Genomic DNA, 26,070 nt, shown 5'->3' on the forward strand with positions numbered 1-26,070 from the left:
GCTCCGTTCCCAGCTTCTGCCCCATGGGAGGTGCAGGGGATCAGGACTTGAGTTACGGGGGGAGCACTGGGGCTGAAAACAGTGCTCTCCTCATAGGTAAAGCCCCGGTGACCCCTGTGGGGCTGAAGCTGGAACGGATCCATGGGGCTGAAACCCTGAGCCTGGGCACCCCCATGGGGCTGAAGCCCAAGCCCCAGTGCTCCCCCTCGATCTTGCTCCCAAGGGTTAGAAGTCCCCAGCTGCACTCCTCCTCCCCCCGCCCCCCGGAACCCTGACACCCCCCCCTCCCGCCGCTGCAGCCTCATCCGCCCCGTGGCTGAAGCCATGAGCCCCAGGGCTAAAGCCCTGAGGCAGGACAGTATTTGCTGGGTGGTGGGACGGTGGGGAAGGAGATTTGTCTCCACTGCTGCCTGATTGATGACTTCTGGTTTTTACAGCATGTCTGGTTGAACGCTAAGTCTGTAACTCTGGTGTTTGTAACTTTGAGGTTCTACTGTACATTGTTAGTTTGTAGAATACTGCAAGCGGTCAGCTCAAAATTCATGGGAAGCATGTTTTCCTAACTAAACTGCCATATTTTTAAAGCCTCTGTATTTGCAACTACAGCTCATATCCTGATCTTTGTGCATGAAAATGAGGGACTTGCCATCATAGAGCTGTGGCTTTGAGGAGAGGTAAAATATACTGCAAGTTTCCTTCTTGGGACACACAGACTAAAGATCTGTTGGAAAATTTGGCCTAAATCTCAGTGATGTTGGTACATCTGTCCATTACGTGGTATTGGCAGCATGGCTTAGCTAGTTGCTATGCTGCCATTGGCTCCTTGTTTGCAGCTGCAGTCTGACAGCTGTCATTGGGTTTACAGATAATGTAGGGGAAGGTAAATGATTTCCATGCTGTGGAAGTGAAATATGCCAGTTTTTCAAGGGCAGAATGCAGCATAGACTGAGTGGATATACCTCACTATCGCATGCATCCCATGATTGCTACAGCAGGAGCTACCAGTGGTTAAGCAGTGGCCAGAGCACTTTGTGGAACCATCTTTGCCCTCTGCTCTGACTTCTGGGATGATTTTCGTTCAATTAGTGAATGTTTACTGCCCTACATGTCACTGTTCCTCTGAATAATGACATCCGATGAAGTGAGCTGTAGCTCACGAAAGCTTATGCTGAAATAAATTGGTTAGTCTCTAAGGTGCCACAAGTACTCCTTTTCTTTTTGTTCCTCTGAATAAACTCTCCCTTTGTTGGGATTTCTCCTCACTTTCTTTTTAATCAGAATTTTCAATTTGGAGCAAACTTGGATATAGAAACTTTATACAAACAGTGTCTTGGAGAGTAGATTTTCCAACAGTTCTTTTGCTATTATCAAATAACTTTTCTCTAGTTTCTTGTAGCACTTACACTTTTTATAAGGGCCTTATCTTCAACATGTTTTAACATATTCTAAAATTCTAGTGTAGACAAGGCAGTGTAATCTTTAACATGTGCTAAACTGGACAGACTGAAGCCTGCTAGTATTCTGCTACACTACAATTTTAAAAAGTATTAGTTAGAACGTGTTAAATAACATACTCTAACAACATACCTCTAAATCGTTCTCCAGACCGAACCCAAATGGATGCAGACTAAGGTTTCTGCAGACTCATCTTGGTGCCTTTGTTTAATAAAAGCTAGAACAGGGATATAGTAAATGTCATAGGCATTATGGAAAGCTAAGGAGCCTAGGTTTGATTTATACAAAAATAGCACCACTAATTTTTAACCTAAATATTGCTGAGTATATAGGGTATTAATTATGCTGCAAAACAGAATACAAGTGTCATCGCAGAAAGTAAAAGAATGTATATTACACTACATTTTATTTCCCCAAATCAATATTTTCATTTTATAACCTTTAACATAAGTTAGAAAACGACATGCCTTCAAGTTAAGAAGAAATTAAAGTAACTAGTATTATATAATTACAAACATTAATGGTTGGGCTGAATAAATGTATTCAATTTAAAGCAAATTGATTTTATGGGAGAAAATATTAGGACTTGTTAATCAACATCCAAAATAATGGGAAGATGTATTTTAAAAACATAGATGACATCTACATTTGCATTGCTTTATAGATAAATTTAGTTTTATTCTGTGGAAGAGCTAAAAATGGATGAAAAAGGAGTGTGACGTAATGCAAGGCAAGGTAAAGTTGCTGGAGGTGCTGCCTTCTGACCTAACTGTCCTTATTAAATAAATAATGTAACCTAGAGCTAAAGATCAAATGGAACACAGGAAAATTTACTTCAGTGTCTGGAGCATGTCCAGTATTTGAAAAGAGCACACAAGGGATTGTGAGAGGATTGTGGTAGGTTCTTTCTTGGCCTAGTCAGCATTGCAGTTGGCTTGGGTGAGCAGTGGAGTTCCTTCTCCTTGCTTTCCCTGATGGGTCCTGGGGAGAACACTGCCACCTGTTTACAGTGGGAGGGAGCTCTGTTTGTGCACCACCAGGGTTACCAGGGTCCCCACTTAGTAGGACCACAGGCACTCCGCTCCGGGCTCTGCGAGCCCTGTTCTTTCCCTGTGGAAGCTAGCAATTTACACACTCCACTGGGTTACATTTAAGTGTCCAGTTCCCTACCTTCTGGGCACGTGCAATATACACATATTTGTTGTCTCTGTGCCAACAGTGCACTTTGGGTTCACTGGTTTAGTAAAGGAATGCTTAGCTGTATTATGCTGTTAAGAACACAAGAATGGCCTTACTGGGTCAGACCAAAGGTCCATGTAGCCCAGTATACTGTCTTCTGACTGTAGCCAATGCCGGGTGCCCCAGAGGGAATGAACAGAACAGGTAATCATCAAGTGATCCATCCCCTGTCGCCCATTCCCAGCTTCCGGCAAACAGAGGCTAGGGACATCCCTGCCCATGCTGGCTAATAGCCATTGATGGACCTATCCTCCATGAATTTATCTAGTTCTTTTTTTGAATGCTTGGCCTTCACAACATCCCCTGGCAAAGAGTTCCACAGGTTGACTATGTGTTGTGTGAAAAAATACTTCCTTTTGTTTGTTTTAAATCTGCTGCCTATTAATCTCATATAGTGGCCTCTAGTTCTTATGTTATGAGAGAGTAAACAACACCCCTTATCTACTTTCTCTACACCAGTCATGATTTTATAGACCTCAATCATATCTCCCTTTAGCCGTCTTTTTTCCAAGCTGAAAAGTCCCAGTCTCATTAATCTCTCCTCATATGGAAGCCATTCCATACCCCTAATCATTTTTGTTGCCCTTTTCTGAACCTTTTCCAATTCCAATATATCTTTTTTGAGATGGGGCGACCACATCTGTACGCAGTATTCAAGATGTGGGTGTACCATGGATTTAAATACAGGCAGTATGATATTTTCTGTCTTATTATCTATCCTTTTCTTAATGATTCCCAACATTGTTTGCTTTTTTGACTGCCACTGCACATTGAGTGGATGTTTTCAGAGGACTATCCACAATGACTCCAAGATCTTTCTTGAGTGGTAACAGCTAATTTAGACCCCATCATTTTATATGTGTAGTTGGGATTCTGTTTTCCAACATGGATTATTTTGCATTTATCAACAATGAATTTCATCTGCCATTTTGTTGCCCAGTCACCCAGTTTTGAGAGATCCTTTTGTATTTTTTTGCAGCCTGCCTTGGACTTAACTATCTTGAGTAGTTTTGGATCATCTGCAAATTTTGCCACCTCACTGTTTACCCCTTTTTCCAGATCATTTATGAATATGTTGAATAGGACTGGGCCCAGTACAGACTCCTGGGGGACACCTCTATTTACTTCTCTCCATTCTGAAAACTGACCATTTTATTCGTACCCTTTGTTTCCTATCTTTTAACCAGTTACCAATCCATGAGAGAACCTTCCCTCTTATCCCACAACAGCTTACTTTGCTTAAGAGCCTTTGGTGAGGGACCTCGTCAAAGGCTTTCTGAAAATCTAAATACACTATATCCACTGGATCCCACTTGTCCACATGCTTGTTGACCCCCTCAAAGAATTCTAGTAGATGGGTGAGGCATCATTTCCCTTTATAAAAACCATGTTGACTATTCCCCAACAAATTATGTTCATCTGTCTGACAATTTTGTTCTTTACTGTAGTTTGCCCGGTATTGAAGTCAGGCGTACCGGCCTGTAATTGCCAAGGTCACCTCTGGAGCCCTTTTAAAAAAAAATTGGCGTCACATTAGCTATCCTTCAGTCATTTGGTACAGAAGCTGATTTAAATGATAGGTTACAGACTAGTTAGTAGTCCTGTAATTTCACATCTGAGTTTCTTCATGTCTCTTGGGTGAATACCATCTGGTCTGTTGACTTATTACTGTTTAGTTTATCAATTTATTCCAAAACCTCCTGTAATGACATCTCAATCTGGGACAGTTCCTCAGATTTGTCACCGAAAAAGAATAGCTCAGGTTTTGGAATATTTCTCACATTGTCAACTGTGAAGACCGATGCAAAGTATTCATTTAGTTTCTCCGGAATGGCCTTATCATCCTTCAGCATCTCAGTCATCCAGTGGCCCCACTGGTTGTTTAGCAGGCTTCCTGCTTCTGATGTACTTAAATTTTTTTTTTGCTATTACTTTTTTGAGTCTTTGGCTAGCTGTACTTCAGATTCTTTTTTGGCCTTCCAAATTATATTTTTACACAATTATATTTTATACTTGGTGGCAGTGTGTGTAAAATACTTTAATGATTTGTAAAGTCTGGTATATATTCATTTAAATAAAGGATCTTGTGATTAAAACTTCTGGTGCATATAAGCAAGCTCTGTGACTAGTCCATGTCTTGGACAGAAGTACGTGGTGTGGTGTGAGGAGTAACCTAAGAACAGAAACAGAAGGAACAAAGCAATAAAGATTGCAGGATGTCATCAAAATGCTGTTCTTCAGTGCCCCAGAGAACTTCAGCTTTGACAAACCTTCAGAATCGATAGACTGAAAAAATATTTTGCAAGATTTTGCATTGCTACCAACCACCATAAAGAAAGTGGAAATATACAGGTATCTTCTTTATGCTATGAGGAAGCAAGCAGAGCGTGTCTTTAAATCCTTTGACTGTACTGCAGATAGTCAAAAAGATTACTATGAAAGGATTCTGGCTATGTTTGATGCTTACTTTATACCTGAGAGAAATGTGGTTTATGAAAGAGCATGTTTACACCAGAGAATTCAAGAACCAGGGGAAAATGGTGAATGTGTTATAAGAGCTCTGCATACATTGGCTGAAAACTGTGATTTTTGGGAATGCAAAATATGAATATATCAGAGACAGGCTGATTGTTGGGTTAACAGATAAAGCATTTTCACAGCAACCACCATGGTAAAGAGATTTAACCTTAGCCACAGCTATACGCAGAGCAAAGCAGCCTGAGCTGATGAAAGAGCAGAACCTAGAGCAACTTAACAAGCTTGAAAAACCTGACACTAGCTTAGAAACTATAAACAGACACTTGAGTGTTAAAAATCATTACTACAAAACCCCTGAGGCAAGAAGAGAGAACTCCTAGGCTAGAGAGACAAATTCTAGCCTACATGCAGATGGTATAGAAAAAGTCATATCCCTAGAGCAATGTTCCCTCTAATTTTTTCCATCCATGTGTGGAATAAATTTTGTTATGTGCACTGAGGTATGTGCAGATGTGCGCCACCAGTAGAAACAAAAAACCTAGATATAATATATATGTTTAAAAAGTTATCATAGGGCTCCTTAGAATCATAGAATATCAAGGTTGGAAGGGACCTCAGGAGGTCATCTAGTCCCCTGCTCAAAGCAGGACCAATCCCCAGTTTTTGCCCCAGATCCCTAAATGGCCCCCTCAAGGAGTGAACTCACAACCATGGGTTTAACTGCTCCAGCCAGGACAGGTTAGGCATTTTATAACTCACTACTCAAAAAATTAAATTTAAGTGTAAGAGAAATAAAAATTATGAAATGCATAGCCCAGACATAACACTAAAATAACACACTTTGAAAGAATAAAATTACAGAGAATATATGTTTATTGCAGGAAGTACCAAGAAGTAACAACAATAATACAAGTATGTGACACTGTGTGTGTGTGTGAGTGAGAGAGAGAGAGACTCTGTGTGTGCTGGCTGCTGGGGAAGTTTCTGAGAGATGTTGTGCAGTGTCTCTTTAAGACCGTCACTGAAAGCTCTCCTGCTCTGTCCTGAGCCCTGTTGTCTCCCCTCCCCTCCCCTGCTCTGCGGAGATGTGGTACATGGGCAGAAGGAAGGGGGTGGGAGGGGGAGAGAGAGAGAGAAAGAGAGTGTGTGTGTGTGTGAGTGGGAGACGCAGAGAGAGAGTGTGTGAGCTGGCTGCTGGGGAAATCTCAGAAACAGTGCACTGTCTCTTTAAGAAAGGCACTCAGTCACTCACCATTCACTGCAGCAGCTCCTAATCTTCCTGAGCCAGGCTGTGTCCCCTCTCCCCTGGTCTGTGGAGATGGGGTACAAGTACAGGGGGAGGTGGACACCCTGACATCAGCACCCTCCTCCCCACCCCTGCACAGCCTACAGGAGGGTCCGGGAGCAGCTGCAGGATAGAGCAGCATGAGGGGAGGGCACCTGAACACATGCTGCCGGCTGTGCGGACTCTGCTAATCAGCTGGACAGCATTTGAATCTCTCCTGGGCAGGCTCCCAAGCATGCAGCTTACAGGGAACACAGCCGAAGAGATAATGCATGTCCACCCAGAGGTGCATGGTGTAATAATTGCGCGAAATATGGACATTTTGCTGCTGTTTGCCACACCAAAGCGGTCAGGGAATTGACTCACATTACAGACAATGAAGAGCCACTTCTTCTAGGATCTATCACTTGTGATGACATGGAGTCTGCCTGGAGAGTGAAATTGAATATTCATGGCAAGTCTTAACTTAAAACTGACTTAGGTGCTGAAGGGATTAGAAGGGACTGAAAATCATCTTCAACACTTCCCAGAGCTGAAGTCACCTGATACAGCTCCAACTAGCTCTGGAGGTTTTCTGATCTGTATGGGCCAGTTCACCACAGAAAAAAATTACAAAGTCAAAAGCTATGTGATCAAAGGACCACAGAACAGCAGCGTTCTGAGCTGCAGCTTGGCAGCCATGATGGGCCTGGTGAGAAAGGTGGAAGAACTCGATGGAATATTTGGTGATACTGGAGTTTTGAAAGGAGATCCAGTACAAATAACCTTAAGAGAGAATGCTGAATGATCTAGTATACATACACCTTGCGGGATTTCTACCTCATTACTTTATAAAATGGAAACTGATTTAGAGAATGGAGTGGATCGGTTTAACTGAGAAAATCTCTGAGCCAACAGCGTGGTGTTCCCAAATGGTACCAGTTATAAAGAAAAATGATAAAAATATGAATCTGTGTGGATCTTAAAAGACTTAATGAAGCTGTTGTGAGAGAAAAATATATCCTTTCCATATTGGATGATTTCCTCTCCAAAGTGAAAGAAGCTACAGTATTCTCCAAGTTGGATGCCTTGAAATGATGCTAGCTGATTCCTTTAGAATTTGGTTTCAAAGATTACCTTTTGGGGCACGTGAAATGTTCCAAAGAAACATGGCACAACTGGTAACAAACACAAATGAAGTTGTAGTTTTCATAGATGATATTCTGATATATCTGATTCGATGGAAGAACATAACAAAATCCTCAATGAAGTCCTAAACCTAATTAGTCCGTCTGGAAAAATACCCCAAATCGAGTTTTGGGGGCACACAACCAAAAATGGAACCAGCCATAATCCTGAGAAAGTAAAAGCAATTTGAGAATTGAAGACACCAACTAATATATCAGAATTGAGACATATATTGGGGATGTTAATTATCTTGGTCGATACCCAGAAGACCTTTCTACTATGACAGAACCACCGAATGAATTGTTAAAGTCCAGCACATCTTGTCTGTGGGGGCAACAGCTCCCACCTTTTCACCACTAGAATAAGAGTATGGTTGGGTGTTTTGAGGGGCCTGCTGTGGGTATTGTGCTAGCCACCTCTCGGAGGATGGAAAAGAATTTTTTCACCAGCATATTGGCCTGGGCTGAATGTTTTCTTTTAACCTTTCCCACAGCAACCCAGTGATTGGCTAGGACATAAAGTTCATGTTATCTCAGCTTGGCAGGTACCCAGTGCAAATACTCATTCAGTAAGGGGCCTGGTTCCCTGATATACCAGAATTTAGGGAAAGGCATCCCCTAAAGAAGCTGGAGCATAGGGTTGGGGCTCCTGTGAGGAGACAACCCCATTTCCCCTGCCTCTTAGCTTTCATATGAAGGGAGGATGGTAGGGTCCCAGCAATGGTGCTAAGACAAGGTTATCAGGGTGGAGGAATGGGGAGCTGATGGTAGCCCTCTGCCAAGTGGAAGAGATTATGGAAGGAAGGATGACTTGTTCTGGAAAATTTATTGTTGGATGGATCTCACATGCATTTAAGTTAATAAAGTTACAGCCTAGTTAAACCACTTCCCTTGAGTCTTGTCTGTCTTTCTGAATGTCTGGGACAATTGACCTCAGGTCAATGGGCAAATACAGTTTTGCAGTATTGATGTGTTACTGATATGCACCTAACGTTATCCACATGCTAAAAATGCAAGTGATTAGATGCTGTGTTTCATGTTGTACAGCAGTCACTTCACAAATATGATCTTCCTGTCTGAGTATACTGTATGGGAGAATGGATTTCCCAGGAATGGTCTGTCTAATTAGAGAATCTTTTCTTTAATAGGGGCTTTAGTTTTCTGTAGAGTACCAACACTTTTGGTTGTACTTTATGGAGTTGTGTAGTTTAATGATTTACAGTACACTACACAGCACTATATACAGTAATTTGTCTGCCTTGGGCTGTGAAAGATGTGAGCATATATTTTAAATTATAGTGTACACACTGCTGTGTGTGTAATATGGGATAGAGGACTGTCAAGGTTCCTCCCCCACGCTGAACTCTAGGGTACAGATGTGGGGACCTGCATGAAAAACCTCCTAAGCTTATCTTTACCAGCTTAGGTCAAAACTTCCCCAAGGTACAAAATATTCCACCCGTTGTCCTTGGACTGGCTGCTACCACCACCAAACTTAATACTGGTTACTGGGGAAGAGCTGTTTGGACGCGTCCTTCCCCCCAAAATACTTCCCAAAACCTTGCACCCCACTTCCTGGACAAGGTTTGGTAAAAAGCCTCACCAATTTGCCTAGGTGACTACAGACCCAGACCCTTGGATCTTAAGAACAATGAACAATCCTCCCAACACTTGCACCCCCCCCTTTCCTGGGAAATGTTGGATAAAAAGCCTCACCAATTGGCATAGGTGACCACAGACCCAAACCCTTGGATCTGAGAACAATGAAAAAGCATTCAGTTTCTTACAAGAAGACTTTTAATAAAAATAGAAGTAAATAGAAATGAAGAAATCCCCCCCTGTAAAATCAGGATGGTAGATATCTTACAAGGTAATTAGATTCAAAAACATAGAGAACCCCTCTAGGCAAAACCTTAAGTTACAAAAAAGATACACAGACAGAAATAGTTATTCTATTCAGCACAATTCTTTACTCAGCCATTTAAAGAAATCATAATCTAACACATACCTAGCTAGATTACTTACTAAAAGTTCTAAGACTCCATTCCTGGTCTATCCCCGGCAGAAACCAGCATATAGACAGACACACAGACCCTTTGTTTCTCTCCCTCTCCCAGCTTTTGAAAGTATCTTGTCTCCTCATTGGTCATTTTGGTCAGGTGCCAGCGAGGTTACCTTTAGCTTCTTAACCCTTTACAGGTGAGAGGAGCTTTCCCCTGGCCAGGAGGGATTTCAAAGGGGTTTACCCTTCCCTTTATATTTATGACAAGGACAGAGAGACATATAATCAGTTTGCAAGGACAAACATGGAGAGAAAGAGATTCAATTTTAGGAAGGTAATGAGATGCTACTAAAGCTGCAGTAAGTGAGCAGAATAAAGTTGGAAGTCTCCCCACAGTCATTTCCATTTGCAGTACCTCTGAAGTGGGCATGAGCTCTGTTGCAATTGTTGTAACTTGAGGATGCTGGTTATCTTGATGGAAGAATCGTCTTGTATTTGAATGGGACCCACTGAGCAGTGGTTAAGTGTGTATGTGAATGAGGGGTTGTGGTTGGGAGAAGTCAGGAATAGGCCTCTTGTTATAGCTTGTGGTTAGGAGAAGTCAGGAATTGAACCTCTTGTTATAGCTTGTTCATTTACTGTGCTTTTTCAATTAAACTATAATAGTTTTCAATTCCTTAACATTTAGAAATAGAAATTAAATTGTTAAAATATGGTATAGAGGTGAATGTGGCTAGGATGGGGCTTAAGGGGTTTTAAGACCTCCAAACTAGAAAAAAAACATTAGTTTGGCAGATAGGCGGGCTGTGGGGAGGGGAGAAGAATCTTAGATGTGAGTCACATTTACCATGCGCAGAATAGTAAAATGTCCAAAGTATCACAGACATGTTTTTTTTCTATGCTTACCACTTGGCATTTGAAACCAAAAACAATTCAAGGTGCACTGATCATTTCAATGGTGATATTTGTGCATGTATGAGCAGAGATTGAAAATTACATAGGTCATAGAATCATAGAATATCAGGGTTGGAAGGGACCCCTGAAGGTCATCTAGTCCAACCCCCTGCTCGAAGCAGGACCAATTCCCAGTTAAATCATCCCAGCCAGGGCTTTGTCAAGCCTGACCTTAAAAACTTCCAAGGAAGGAGATTCCACCACCTCCCTAGGCAACGCATTCCAGTGTTTCACCACCCTCTTAGTGAAAAAGTTTTTCCTAATATCCAATCTAAACCTCCCCCACTGCAACTTGAGACCATTACTCCTCGTTCTGTCATCTGCTACCATTGAGAACAGTCTAGAGCCATCCTCTTTGGAACCCCCTTTCAGGTAGTTGAAAGCAGCTATCAAATCCCCCCTCATTCTTCTCTTCTGCAGGCTAAACAATCCCAGCTCCCTCAGCCTCTCCTCATAAGTCATGTGTTCTAGACCCCTAATCATTTTTGTTGCCCTTCGCTGGACTCTCTCCAATTTATCCACATCCTTCTTGTAGTGTGGGGCCCAAAACTGGACACAGTACTCCAGATGAGGCCTCACCAATGTCGAATAGAGGGGGACGATCACGTCCCTCGATCTGCTCGCTATGCCCCTACGTATACATCCCAAAATGCCATTGGCCTTCTTGGCAACAAGGGCACACTGCTGACTCATATCCAGCTTCTCGTCCACTGTCACCCCTAGGTCATTTTCCGCAGAACTGCTGCCTAGCCATTCGGTCCCTAGTCTGTAGCGGTGCATTGGATTCTTCCGTCCTAAGTGCAGGACCCTGCACTTATCCTTATTGAACCTCATCAGATTTCTTTTGGCCCAATCCTCCAATTTGTCTAGGTCCTTCTGTATCCTATCCCTCCCCTCCAGCGTATCTACCACTCCTCCCAGTTTAGTATCGTCCGCAAATTTGCTGAGAGTGCAATCCACACCATCCTCCAGATCATTTATGAAGATATTGAACAAAACCGGCCCCAGGACCGACCCCTGGGGCACTCCACTTGACACCGGCTGCCAACTAGACATGGAGCCATTGATCACTACCCGTTGAGCCCGACAATCTAGCCAGCTTTCTACCCACCTTATAGTGCATTCATCCAGCCCATACTTCCTTAACTTGCTGACAAGAATACTGTGGGAGACCGTGTCAAAAGCTTTGCTAAAGTCAAGAAACAATACATCCACTGCTTTCCCTTCATCCACAGAACCAGTAATCTCATCATAAAAGGCGATTAGATTAGTCAGGCATGACCTTCCCTTGGTGAATCCATGCTGGCTGTTCCTGATCACTTTCCTCTCATGCAAGTACTTCAAGATTGATTCTTTGAGGACCTGCTCCATGATTTTTCCAGGGACTGAGGTGAGGCTGACTGGCCTGTAGTTCCCAGGATCCTCCTTCTTCCCTTTTTTAAAGATTCGCACTACATTAGCCTTTTTCCAGTCATCTGGGACTTCCCCGGTTCTCCACGAGTTTTCAAAGATAAGGTCTAGTACTCTATATTTAGTCTGAGAATATCGCCAAAAAGGGACTTCTGGCCTAACAGACCAATAATCGATTCCAGATCCAGTATCTTGTGAACCACTGGGGCTAGAAATGAATACTGAATCCCAGAATGTACTCTGCTTCCCAGTAGTCGACCTCATTATTTTCTAATCCTGGCAGGTCATGAGAAACTGAATCATAAATTCACACAATTCTGATTACCATCTTGACTGTAGGCATCCAGGCCAATTCTGACTTGATTTTAGTGATTGCCGTTTTGAGAAATGTTCCACAGTGTCACAGGGGCACTGATTGGAGTCATCTGGGGAGGACTGTCTGGTCTCATTGCTGACTGGACAGTTATGGGCCACTGTCTTAAAGTAAGCCTTTTGACTGGTTGATTATACTACCACTGCACAGACCACTTACTGGACCTCTGTCTGTGGGGATGCTACTTGATGCCCCAATTTAGCAAAGCACTTAAGTATAGTTTAAATTTACCATGAGAAGTTGAGTCATTTCATTGAGTTTGTGGAATTGAGAGAGGTAATTTTAAATTGGAATCCATGTAATTTTATTTGAAAAATTACTATATATATTTGGTTTAGAGAAACAAGAAATGGTAGGGCAGCTCTTACTAATTGTTTACCTGCGGACGTGGTTGGTAAACAAACTGGCCCGGCCCGCCAGGGGCTTTCCCTGAACAAGCGGCATCCCAAGTTTGAGAAACACTGCATTAGAAGAAGCCATTTAAGGAACTGTCTTGAGGTAGGCCAATTAATCAATATTCAGAATGTCAAATACAATTAAATCCCATTGTTTCTCTGTTAACCAGTTTTTAACCCCTTGTCCTCTCCGGGGTACATGGCCTGACCATATGGTGATTAATAAGAGAAACTGTTAGCCTTTTAAGTTACAACAGCATTTCAGTATTCCAACAAAATCATTCCAAGAGTTTTAAATATAATTGATTGGCATGGTCTTAGTTAACCTCCTCTTAGTTAACCAATTCATGCTGTCGTTTTGGGGAGGTTTCCTTGGGTTGGTTTCTTCTTGAGTCTTCTCTGTTTTTCTTATCTGTCTGGAGCAGCTTGCTTGTAGTGATGAACAGGATTAGTTGTGGAGTGCTTGCTCTCTAATCAGAGTAGGACGGGGTGTGAGTTTGGGGTCACTTCAGAATTATTTAAAACCTTCTCCTTATTTTCATGAAGTTATAGGTAAATACTCTTCTTTTCAGACTCGTTTAGATTCATATTGGTTGCTGTCACTCTTTCATTGGCTCCATGCCTTTGGGGTTGGTTTAGGTGACACTTACAGCTCCTGAACAAGCCTTGTTTTATGCATATGCAAAGTTTCTTTAATTGCCTTTATTCTTTTGGCAGGAAAGATCCAGATAACTTGTAAAGTTAATGTTAAGTATTTCTTTTTATTTAGTCTTTTTTCTGAGATATTCTTTTAATTTTATCAGAGATTGACAGGAAATGAAATTGTTTGTAAAAAGTCCACGCCGTCCTCCTATTCTCTATATGAGAGTTAATAGTTCTCAAAACAGTTTTTAAAATTAAATAACTTGTATAAGGACTTGAGCTTAAGATGTTGCTTCTATGTGATAATTTTTGGAAAGATGATTTTTCTCATCTTCCTGAGTGGATTGAAAAAATTTTGAGCACTGCCAGTAACTAATTAATTCCTCATTAATGTAAGTATTCTATACTTAAATAGCTGCTTACATTAATAATTAGTTTAGCATCAAATAGCACTCCTATATTTGTACATAAAGCATCTTATTATTCCTATAACAATGATATCAGGCAGTTACTATAAGAGGCCTGCATTTAGATACAAAATATTTGCAAATATTCATATTAAAAGAAGCTTAGGCCATCAGCATTTGAGAAAAAACACACATTTTCACCTTTAAATGGAACGTGAGTTGAACGTAACCAGTATTTTCTGTAAAACATTTCCTACCAGAAATATTTTCCAAGTTTGAAGAACATTTATGGTGGGAAATGTTTTACAGAAGATACTGGAGCAATATTTATTTAAAATAGGTGGTGATGTAAATTTTGTAATGTGGTTATCTGTTATTTGGGAGATTGTGAAGCTTTTTAATTATTTGCTGTGTGTAGTTCTGTTCTTTCTGTATTAGGGAATGTTGAATTATTGCGTCAGGGGCTTGTTGGTTTTCATTTGTGGTGTGGATAGTCCTTTCACAGGATCATTAAATGATAAAGCTACTTTAAGTATCAGTTGAGGAAGGAAGTTGGATGGTTTGGAGTTGGGCAGATTATTTTATTATACCACAAGTGTTGGTGAAACTCAGTGAGAGGTTGTCTTGATTTTGCTTGGGTTTGGCTCTAACTAATTACATGGGAACAGAGCTTTAACAACTCATGACCTGAGTCAGATAGACAGATGCTGTGAGGCTGAGAGCTGATTTAGTCTGGAAACAGTGCAACGCACCTTTGATATTGAAATCAGGTGATTTATGTTTAATTCGGGTTTAGGGGTTACCTGTGGTCGGGTGAGCAATGCTTTTTTCCCCTTTGCTATGGGCTGCTGACTTTTTTTGTTTTATGGTGGCTGTTTCCAGTAAAGTTGAAGCCACTGTGCCATATTCTCTGGAATTGTTGTCATTCTACTTGAAAGACGTACCCATAGCTGAATTATTTTATGGAAGTAAGTGACTCCCACATTTTATGATCCAATATATTGACTGGTCGTGGCTAGGAAAGCTTAAGTGAACCATTGTGTGTACTTCCATGGTTAATTAACTTTTCCAAGAGATGATCTTGGACCAGTGATCAGAAAGTCAACTGCCAGTTCAAAATTTTTTCTATTATTTGCCAGTTTAACTCCTACTTTCAAAGTACTTCTCATATAGTTTGGCTGTTCGACCAATCTGAAAACATTTGTATATGGAATAGGCTGATAAATACATACTTGATGATTTTCACCTGATCAAAGCCACATGTTTATTCTGTATAGAGGATATCAAACGCAACCAAACTCTGCCGTAAACATGTAAAGTGAAATAGAAGCTGATTGTGCACACACATCACATATGCTATTGAATCCAAAAATTACAAGCTAATTAACATCTATGGTAAATCTGTGAAGTAAATAACAAAATGCTAATTCATTTTTATATTATACCATGTGCTGCTAAATTAGGAAAGGAAGAAGAATCTTCCTGCATTAAAGTAATCTTAAATTTTCAAGCTGCAATTAACACTAAAAAAGAATGGGATAGTACCAATGCTTTTTCTTCTCACAGATCTGTTGTGACTAGACTTTAATAAAATCTTTTAAAAAAGTTTCTTGAAATCAAAGATTGAAATATTTCCAAATACAGTATTTTCATAAATGAGATAAATATTGCATTTATGAATGCATATTTCTTTGAATTATAAACTGATTTAAGTGTAATGATATATGACTAAAATAAACTGTCTCATTCCTGCAATTCAACACAAATATGAAAAATGCATCTTAAACTCATATTTTTCAGTTGAACTCTTGTTTTGTGAAACAATCAAAGAAAATAATCCTACATGAAAGTTGTGTTGCTTTGGTGTATGTGTTAGTCTTATTTGGAAATAAAAGTAGAAATCAATATCTGCATTTCTTTTAACTGGAATAACTGTATACAGATATAATTACATACAGGTATTGCCAAACTCTAGAAATTCAAAAGAGTATTGGTGACTAAAACATTCTTAAACTACAATTTATATTATATTAATCGGTTTTTAAAATTAAAAGTAAAATAAAGCACTTTTTTTTCTTAAAAGTAAATAAACTCCTAATTTTTCCTCATGTTGTTTTACAGTGTACTTTATATTAATAACCATATAACCATTCAGCTATTTTGTCCATGCAGAATTATTATTGTTTCATAATTGTAGCGCTAAACATTTAATCCATTTCTTTGCATACATTTTAGGTATGCTATCCCTCCAGAACATGGAAAACGGCTTGAAAGACTAGCTCAAGGTAATATTTTCAACATTTTTAATCAAAGATGTTTGTTTCAAAGGTCCTTGATTTTCAGGAGTTCCTTTGATTTCAGGTAAAATAATTTTACAATCTCAGCACTCCTGACTTAATATGGTTTCATCCTCCTTAAAATGGTGGCATCTAAAATGCCTGAAACATGGTAGATGAATATTATTCAAAATGTGTGTGTGTGTGTGTGTGTGGAGGGGGGCGGGGCGGAATTTAAAAGCAATTGAAGCTTGGTTTTTAAAACTTAATCTTTTTCTTGACTTATTTTTTTTACTATTTTATAGATACTTGTTTTGTCTCCAGATTAAAATTGAGAATTATGGATAAACAAATAATTAGACTCATTTCTGGGACTGGTACCACATGAGCTGTAGCTCTTTGAGATGGTATTTTCACCAATTACATCTGAAATATGGTTAAGCATGTTTTAGTCAGGTGCTGTAGGCCAAAGATATTTCTAGGTTTATAGGTTTAAATATTTATAGGTTTATAGGTTTAAATATTTGGTTTAAAGAGCATGATCAGATGCAAATTTCCAAAAGTATATGTAAGTTTTTGTTTATACACAAATTGTGTGTGCAAAAGAATCTGATGCATATGTGCAAGTAGGGCATTTGCGCGCACACATACAATTATGCATACATTTGGGTTTTATTCTCCCTTGAGTTAATTCTACACTAGCCGCTGAGAACAGTAATACTTGGCATAGGTGAACTGAATTATTGACAGATAATACTAATGTCCTGTGTATTTGTGATCATTAAACCATGGTACCATGGCCAAATTCCATCTTGGCTAATTACTTTCTACCTACTTAAATTCCCCTTGTAGTTCCAGTTGAGAGAGCTTTCCTCATTTTCTCCTTTTCAGATCCAATTTAGCCTTATTGCTGGTGCAGGAGGCCTGCTATTTACCACCATAGAGTTCACTGCAGTTCATTTGTGAAGTGAGTGATCCTTAGTATAGGAAGGACTGGCGGCGTCGCCTATTATTGAGGTTGCCTGACACTTACCATTATAAGCCCTTGTGTTCAGTTACTTATAACTTGGCAAAACTTTTACCATTTGGTCTGAATTTTTCCATTTTTGGTGTCTGCCTCAGGCTGGTTGTAGGGTTTTTGTTGTTTGAAATTAAAAAACAAAACAAGCAAAAAGGTTGAGCCATTTGCAAGAATGAGGCTAGGGAATTATATGTTGTTTTGCCCATGTTAAAAGTCCTGAGACTTTTTTTTTAAATTCTCTAGTGCATCCAGATGGTTGAGCAGAGACAGGAAATTTGGCAGGGTGTGGAGAAGTGGCCTTTGTGACAGGGATGTGCCTTTTGCAGTCCTTGTGAAAATTTGCCCAAGTCATAAGCTTTTATAAAAAATAAAATAAAATTGCAGCTTGCACATGCTCAGTAGAGACTTCTTCAATTTAAACAGGTAAAATCTTTGAAGATTCCATCCACATGAGACAAGCTTTCGAGCTACGCAGAGTATGACTGGAGAGTCAATCTCACTCTCTTTCCCTGGCGCAATGACTATTTATTGCAATTATGAATGACTAGGAATGGCCACCATGAATGTCAATAATTGTTGTTTGCTGTGTGATAGCTGTGCTGGTGTCAGGGTATTGGAGAGACAGGGTGGGTGTGGTGATATATTTTATTGAACCAACGCCTGTTGGTCTCTTTCACCAACAGAAATTGGTTCCATAAAAGATGTTAGTTCACCCACCTTGTCTCTCTAATAAATAGTCATTGAGCCAGAAAAAGAGAACGAGAATGATTCTGTAGCTGGTTGTTGGGGCACTTACATAGGATGTTGGAGACGCAGGTTCAGGCTTCAGTGATTATTAAATTACTTGTACACAGCGGAACAGCTTCAACAGGAGAGACTGAGAATGACTGATTCCGGAATATTCTATAGACCTGTGGTTAGGGCATTCACGTGAGAGATGAGACCCATGTTCAAATCCTGTTTTTCTCATCAGGCAGAGGAGGGAATTGAACCCAGGTCTTCCACTTGGCTAAAGGTTATAAGGGAGGCTGCTGTTGCTGCCTCCTCCTGCTCAACATGAATTCACAAATAGTTTTGGGTTGCCAAAACTGCATTTTTCAGTGAATAGTTTATTCACTGAAAAAGTTTTGCCCAGCTCTACTTCTGTCAGGATTATCCTTTAAAATGGAAAATGCAGCTTTTTGAATGGTTGAAACAGGGCAGGTAAAGACTTTGCACTTTTCCCCTCTTGCGTTGGGCTTTCTCTTAAGGCTTGAGCCAAAGCCTATTGAAGATGCTGGGAACACTCTTGTTGACTTCAGTGGTCTTTGGATTAGGTCCTAAGAGATACCGGTCCTGTAGACTACATAAGAAGTTTATTCATCCCAACATAAAATTTGGTATTGGCTACTAGTTTAGCAGACATTAAAGGTGACTATCACCACATTTTTTCACTTGTTTCAGTTCGTTCAATTCTCCATCAAATTTAAAAATGAACTCCAAGAATTACTTTCTTTTAAAATCATATGAACAATTATAGAGACTAGTTAGTTTGACACTTGTAGTTTTATTATGAAAGTTTTGGCATACTAATAACTATAATGCTGGTATGTTCTAGTAGCCTAATACATTACATTAATAATACCAACATAATTGTAATCTTGAACTTCTGGTAGGAACGAACTATTCTCGTGAATGTTAAAGTGGATGAGTCCCTGGGTCTGGATAGTAGATTAGAGTAGGACATGGAAGGTGATTACATGTGTATGTAAGGATTATAGTAATGAACTTTTTACTCCCTCTGACTATATATTCCCATATTTTCTTTAATAATTGCTCCATAATTCCTTATTATTTTGTTGCTAGTAGAGTTTGAGAAAGAGGCATCTGTGATCTTCATGATGTAGTTACTGCCCATTAAAACATGGTCAAAGTTTTAAAGTAAGCTGTTTTAAAATGATGAAAATGTCATGTCAGCCACATGGCTGCAATTTATCTAATCAGTAAAGGTTAATAAACTTAGAGGATGATGGGGACTTCAGACTTAATTACATGTTTATTCAAAACTCTTTTTGTGGCATAATTTTTGTGGAAATGCAATAGCTAAAAAGCTGCATGATTCAGAGGTTTAGTCTTGCTGACCAGATGCTTACTGAATTAATTAAATTCTCTTACATAATTAAAATAAAATAATGTATTAAATGTGATGAAGCATTACAGGTTGTCTAGGTCAAGGCAGTACTGGGTACATAAGATTGAAGAAAGGCTAGGATATTTTCCATTATCTTGTCTGCACATCATAATTATCACACTTGCCTTTTATGCATGAATGCTTTCGTCTTTGGTTTCCGTTGAAATCTTGATTGACTGTGGCACCTACAAATATTTTATCTGAAAGACATTAGACTTGCATCTAATAAAGGCAGCAGTTTGATTTCGCCCTTCAGCTGCTTTCTCATTTATGTAGTTTTTTTTCAATTTTATGTAGACCTAAATGTAATAAAAATCTCAAGTGAGCTGTTACTGCAATTTTTAAACTTGTTGTTATGTTCATCTGTAATACCACAGCATTCATAAGGATTTTTGGTTGACAAAGTTGGTTGGAAAATAGAGGCAGAGCAGCAAATCATAAGTGACAGTATGGAAGATTTTCAGATTCTTTAAATAGATTCCTTAATTATATAGGTTATTTTAGAAAAGAGATGACATCTATCTGTGATGTTCAATTATGTTACGCAAAGAGACTAAAGCAGAGTGTAATATACTGTAAGTAGTTTGTGAAGAATGTTTCAAAACTACAGTGTATATAGTATAAGCTGATCTATTTAATACAGAAGTTCATAGCTATCATTTATGAATAAAATTATAAATAGTTCTTGACATGCAACTTAATGCAGAACTTGATATATCTGTATCTGTCCATGTCTATCTATCTGTCTGTCACCTCATGCTTGCAAAAACTGAAAATTTGTGGCTGCTGAAGAGTTAAAGCTTTTGTCAAATGGCAATTTTATTTTAGTCAAAGTTAGTAGAGATGGAAATGAATAGATAACAAACTTTAGATTATTACGTATACGTCTGTGTATAATAACACTTATTTCATTGAAAGCAGCACTTGCCATCTTCTGTGACTGTAATAGTCTGTACTTATACAGAGTGTTACTGTCTTCCAGAGGTCACTATGACCATACGTGCTCATCCTCCTAATGTTTCATTTTTCTTGCAGTCTGGAAAATATCAACCTTCAAAGGGTTAATACATTCAGTTATAATGTTAACATATAATCGATTCGTAAACCCACCAAGAAAAAATAATCATAGCTATGTCTGTCTTTCCTTCCTTAACTGACATTGACAGAGGAGCACTAGATGGGGGAATGCAGGCCATAAGTAAAGTTAGTTAAGCTAAAGATGGGGAGACCATCTTTATTCTGAATTTCCTTTCTTTAGTCACTTTAAATTTTGAACTTTGCCACTATGGTGATATAATTTTTGTATTTCCCATTTAAATCAATAAACTAATCATAGAAATACTGCAAGTCCATATAAAGTATCAGGCTAAAGCAGAATATATGTGTATTAATGTGTAGTAAGGTTCCTAAGTGTTTGCTAATTAATCCACAGGTCAGAATGGTTAAAAAATTGACCTGGTTTACAGGGAAAGTCAAGACAGCTATATAAAATTAAAAAATAATATACAGATGCTCCCTGACTTATGCAATCATTCCATTCCGGAAAGCCTTGCGTAACTTGAATTTTGCGTAAGTTGGAAATGTATACCCGTACGTTACGCAAAAATTTCCGCAACTCGAAAATCCTATTTCTGGTTTACGGAGATTTTTCTGTAAATGTGAATTTGCATAAGTTGGGTCTTCTGTAACCCGGGGAGCGTCTGTATAATAAATGAGAGAAAGGGGAAGTTGATAGTAAAGAATACAAATCAGAAATTAGGCATTGTAGAAAATTTGATAAGGGAAACAAAGACACACGTGGAGAAATCTATGTTCAATAGAGTTAAGAACAATAAGGAACAAAAAGAATCCTGACAATGGCATTGGTCCATTGCTAGATGGAAATGGTAGAATTATCAATAATAAAGCAGAAAAGGCAGAAGTGTTCAATAAATATTTTGTGTTTGGGGGAAAAACAGATGATATAGTCTCATCATATAGTAATGATAACACTCCTTCCATTCCACTATTATCTATGGAGGATGTTAAACAGAAGCTACTAAAGTTGGACACTTTTAAATCAGCAGCTCCAGATAATTGGCATCCAGGAGTTTTAAAAGAGCTGCCTGAAGAGCTAACTGGACCGTAAATGTTGATTTTTCAGTAAGTCTGAGGAAGTTCCAGAAGACTGGGAGAAAACTAATGTGCCAATTTTTAAAAATGGTAAACAGGAAGACCTGGGTAATTATAGGCTTGTCAGTCTGTCATCTATCCTGGGCAAGATAAGGGAGTGGCTGATATGGGACATCTTTAATAAAGAATTAAAGGAGAATAACATAATTAATTCAGATCAACATGGGTTTATGGAAGATAAACCCTGTCAAATCAACATCTTGTTTTGATGAGATTACGAGTGTGGTTGCTAAAGGTAATAGTGTTGACATAATATACGTAGACTTTTGTAAGGCATTTGACATTGGTCTGCATGACATTTTGATTAAAAATTAACATAACATAAATTAAATGGATTAAAAGCTAGCTAAAATTGTAAATGGGGAAATGTCATCGAGTGGGTGTATTTCCAGGCAGTGGCGCTGGGATTGAGGGGGCCTGTGGGTGGGGCCTGTCCTGTCCACTTTTTGCCAGGGTGGACCCTGCCCTCTTCTCCACCTCCTCACCTTAGGCCCCACCCTCCTTGGCCAGGCCTCTGTGGAGCCCAGCCAGAGAGCCCAGGCAGCTGTGGGGAGCCATGTGGACCCTCCAATTCCCCAGTATGCAGGGAGCTGAGAACAGCCACTGTCCCGTGTCCTTGCTCCCCGGGCTCCCCCTCCTGGCCAAGGGCAGGTGGAGGGTCCATGACTCCATGCCGGCTCCCCACAACTGCCTGCTTGGCTCTCCCCGATCCAGCTCCAGGTTGAGGGAGGGGCAGGGGCTTGGAGCTGTAGCCCGGCCACAGTAAGAGCTGCATGTGCAGCTGTGAGGAGCCATAGACCCTCCACCTTCCTTGGGCTGGGAACCTGGGGGGCAGGGACATGGGCAGGGGTTGCTTGGGCCCCTCACATCGTCTGCTGTGGCTCTCCACAGTTGCCTGCGTGGCTTTTATCATGGCTGGGCTGTGGCTCTGAGCACTGCCCCTTCTCCCCCGCCAGAGTTGGGTTAGGGAGAGCTACGTAGGCAGTTGTGGTGCAACTGTTGCTGGAGTAGTGTCCAGTTCTGGTGGCCACAATTCAAGAAGGTTGTTGGTAAATTGAAGAGGGTACAGAAAATAGCCACAATAATGAGTAAAGGATTAGAAAACATGCCTTAGAGTTAGACTCCAGGAGCTCAATCTATTTAGCTTAACAAAGTGAAGGTTAAGGGTTGATTTGATTGCTGTCGATAAGTATCTATATGTCGAACAAATATTCAATTATGGGCTCTTCAATCTAGCAGAGAAAGATGTAACCCGATCCAGTGGTTGGAAGTTGAAACTAGACTGGAAATAAAGTGTAAATTTTTAACAGCGAGACAGCTTTTAAGTAAAGATTGGATGCTTTTGTAAAAGATATGCGCCAGGAATCTTTTGGCAAAGTTCTATGACCTGTGTTATACAGGAGGTCAGAGTAGATGATCACTGTGGTCCCTCCTGGCCTTGGATTATATGGATCTATTAACCTAGGAATCTGTATTTGAGATTGCCTTCAGAAGACATTTCAGTTCTGTTGTAAAGCCACAACTTCATTATGGGCCAGGTTGTTGTATTCTTACCCATATTGAATAGTACCTTTATACCACTAATAGTCTTGTTGGAGTCAGTGGAGCTGCTAATGGAGTAAGGCACTACTCTTTTTGAGGTAGGCATATCCCAATCTGGCTCTCTATCGGGGTGGGCAAACCTTTTGGCCCGAGGGCCACATTGGGGTGTGAAACTGTATGGAGGGCCGGGTAGGGAAGGCTGTGCCCCCTAAACAGCCTGGCCCCCGTCCCCTCCCACTTCCCACCCGCTGATTGTCCCCCTCAGAACCACCGACCCATCCAACCCCCACCCTGCTCCTTGTCCCCTGACTGCCCTCTCCTGGGACCCCCTACCTCAAACCGCCCCCCCTCCAGGATTTCACCCCCTATCCAACCCGCCCTGCTCCCTGTCCCCTGACTGCCCCGACCTATCCACACCCCCGCCCCCTGACAGGCCCCCTGGGACCCCACCCCCTATCCAACTCCCCCTGTTTCCCGACCCCTGACTGCCCCAGAATCTCCGCCCCATCCAACTGTTCCCTGGGACCCCCATCCAACCTCCCGCCTGCATGCGCACCGCCGCCCCCTTACCATACTGCTCTGAGCGGCAGGAGCTCGCAGCCCCGCTGCCTGCGTGGCTGCTGGAGAGGGGGAACAGTGGGGGGAGGAGGCGAGTGGGGTCAAGCCTCCCGGGCCAGGAGCTCTGGGGCAGGGCAGGACGGTCTCGGGGGCTGGATGTGGCCTGCGGGCCGTAGTTTGCCCATCTCTGCTCTATATGATCACAACAATACAATTTAACTGAAGATCCTTTGCAAGTGTTCCTTGTACTACGGATGTGTTTTCCAGTTGTCCCTGACAAAAAAAACCAAACAAATCGTAAACCATTTGAAAGACTGCCTGATTCCCAGTTGTTAGACTGAGACTTTGCCATCAGAGCCCTGTGCTATGTGGGTCACCATTTCTAAAATGAAAAATTGGGCCCTACAGCTGATAGTGTTCATTGTTCCCTAATGGTTTAGCTTTCCTATGAAGCAGGAGGTGAATACAACCTTTGTATCAGCTGAATCTAGTTGAGATTGCTCTCCCTCAGTGTTTGAAACCTTTTGTGGTCTTAAGGTCCTCAGTGCCATAATGTTCTGTATACATGTGTACTGCCTGCCCTCAGATACAGCTAGTAATCTGCTTAGCAGATTGTCATTTATGTTTTGCTGCTCATTGCCCCATCCACCTAAGCCACAAAGATTTTGAGCCAAGTCTGGACCAAGGATAACTATACTGGAAGTGATGTTGGAGAGATGCAGCCCATCCAAATAAAACAGCCCTAACTTGTGGGGAATCCAGTCATACCCGAAGGTCTGGCCACCAACAGTACAAGTGAAATTCTTGTCTAATGGGCAATATTACTGCTGCTCTGGTACATCTTACTGTGGATGTTGGTGTCCCTTTACCGCTGCCATTAGAGAAGTTTTGAATACACCAGTCTGGTTCTTGGGAACATAGGAAAGAATGCAACTCAGTCCTGTTGCACTCTAACTTTCAATTATACGCTTATCCATTCCATCAAATCATTGTGCTAAATTTGTCTGTCCTTGATGCCTTAACCTCTTTAGGTATGTGCACTCAGTCACTGCCCACCGGTTTTTTTCCTGCCCTTGTGTCTTGAGCTGATTATGCTTTTACTGTCTTGGGTCTCAGTGTAGAGTTTACTTTTTTTAATTATTATTGTTCACGAGAGTTTTTGATTTGATCGCTCTCGGTCCCAATTGATTTCTTCTCCCCCCACCCCCCAAACCTTAATATCACCTTTTGACAGTTTTGTTAATCTTTTACGGGGTTCATGTCAATGTATTGTAAATTACTTTATTATGTTGTACAACACCCTGGGCTTTATAGCAGGTAGTAAGTGGGGCTTTTAAAATCAGGATTATTACGCTTGTATTATATTGTCATGTTCGCATCATGACAACTGAAATGCATGTGCTGAGGCTCATTGGTATTTATCTGAGTAGCTCACCAGTAGTTTGCTAGGCAGCGTGGCCCAATAAATTGGTGAAACTGCATTGTAAGGGCTGCTGTTAAAAATGGTCTTTGGGTTTTATTTACAGTTCCAAAAGGGAGAAAAAATTATATGGCTGTTGGAAAAAATTAGTCAGCATTAAATTTTAATAAAATGTGACACAATAATTAGTCCCTGCAGATTCAAAGGAATCTTAATAGACTTCCTAGTCCTTGTGTAGTGAAAGATCTGTATGACAACTTCACATCTTAATTGAACCTCATATCCTTTATCTAAGAAACTTTTTGTTGTTGGGGTTGGGGAGTCAGCTAGAAAGGAATGCACAATTGATATGCTTACCAGAACCTGCCAAGGCAGACATGTTAAGATGATTGTTCTGTAGTCTTTAAGAGACCCCAATAGACCTTCATGTGAGAATGGACATGGAGAATAAAACAGGTTGAGGGTGTAGATTGGGGGCGGGGGCTGGTTATTCTGAGAGAATGTTGCCCTAAATTTGTTCATTATTTTTAAGACATGAAGAGTATTAAGACAGCTGAATTGGATGATTGGAAATGTCTTTATTGTTAAAGAGTGAACATGCTCCAAGGAAATAACCATCTTTTTGAATGGCAAAAGAATCTCTGCATGTGCTCTCTCTCTCTCATATAGTGTTGACAGAAGAGTCCAGATATTTCAATGTCTTGTACCTAAGTTTAGTGCCGGTCCAGTAATGCTTTCTATAGTATTTTTAAGCATGTATGTTTATTTTTACCTATCCTTTTATTTAATTCCTTTTATTTTTCGCTCTGTTTTTATGCAGTTGCCAATAAGACATTATTTTGTTTAAGACAAATGGAATTCAGTTTGGACATTGTAATTTTTGGGTGGTTTTTGGTTGGTGACCCACAGAGGGCAAAAGTTCTTTAACCTCTCAAGAGGCCTAGAGTATAGAGCTCTAAGCCTACTCATCTGAATCCTCCCCGATTTTCCAACTCCCCATATTTTCCCCATAGATTCCTAAGGTTGTGCAGACATAAACTGTCACTCTCTGTATAAACAAAATCTAGTATTTGTTCTGAATCCATATAGTTTGTTATAAAGACTT

At 40.4% G+C, this 26,070-nt stretch overlaps 1 protein-coding gene across 11 annotated transcripts in view; it reads left to right on the forward strand.

Moving 5' to 3' along the window:
* KDM4C (lysine demethylase 4C) overlaps positions 1-26,070 on the forward strand; it is a 447,252-nt gene that overhangs the window by 85,006 nt on the left and 336,176 nt on the right. For all 11 annotated transcript variants that reach the window (XR_013346208.1, XM_077817665.1, XM_077817667.1 and 8 more), the window contains one exon: positions 16,042-16,091. Coding sequence is in view for 10 of the 11 variants with exons in the window: in XM_077817665.1 (XP_077673791.1) it covers positions 16,042-16,091 (50 nt within the window). In the remaining variant the exon portion in view is untranslated. The remainder of the gene's footprint in view (positions 1-16,041; positions 16,092-26,070) is intronic.

This window comes from Eretmochelys imbricata, chromosome 5, assembly GCF_965152235.1.
Source record: "Eretmochelys imbricata isolate rEreImb1 chromosome 5, rEreImb1.hap1, whole genome shotgun sequence".
Lineage (NCBI taxonomy): Eukaryota > Metazoa > Chordata > Testudines > Cheloniidae > Eretmochelys > Eretmochelys imbricata.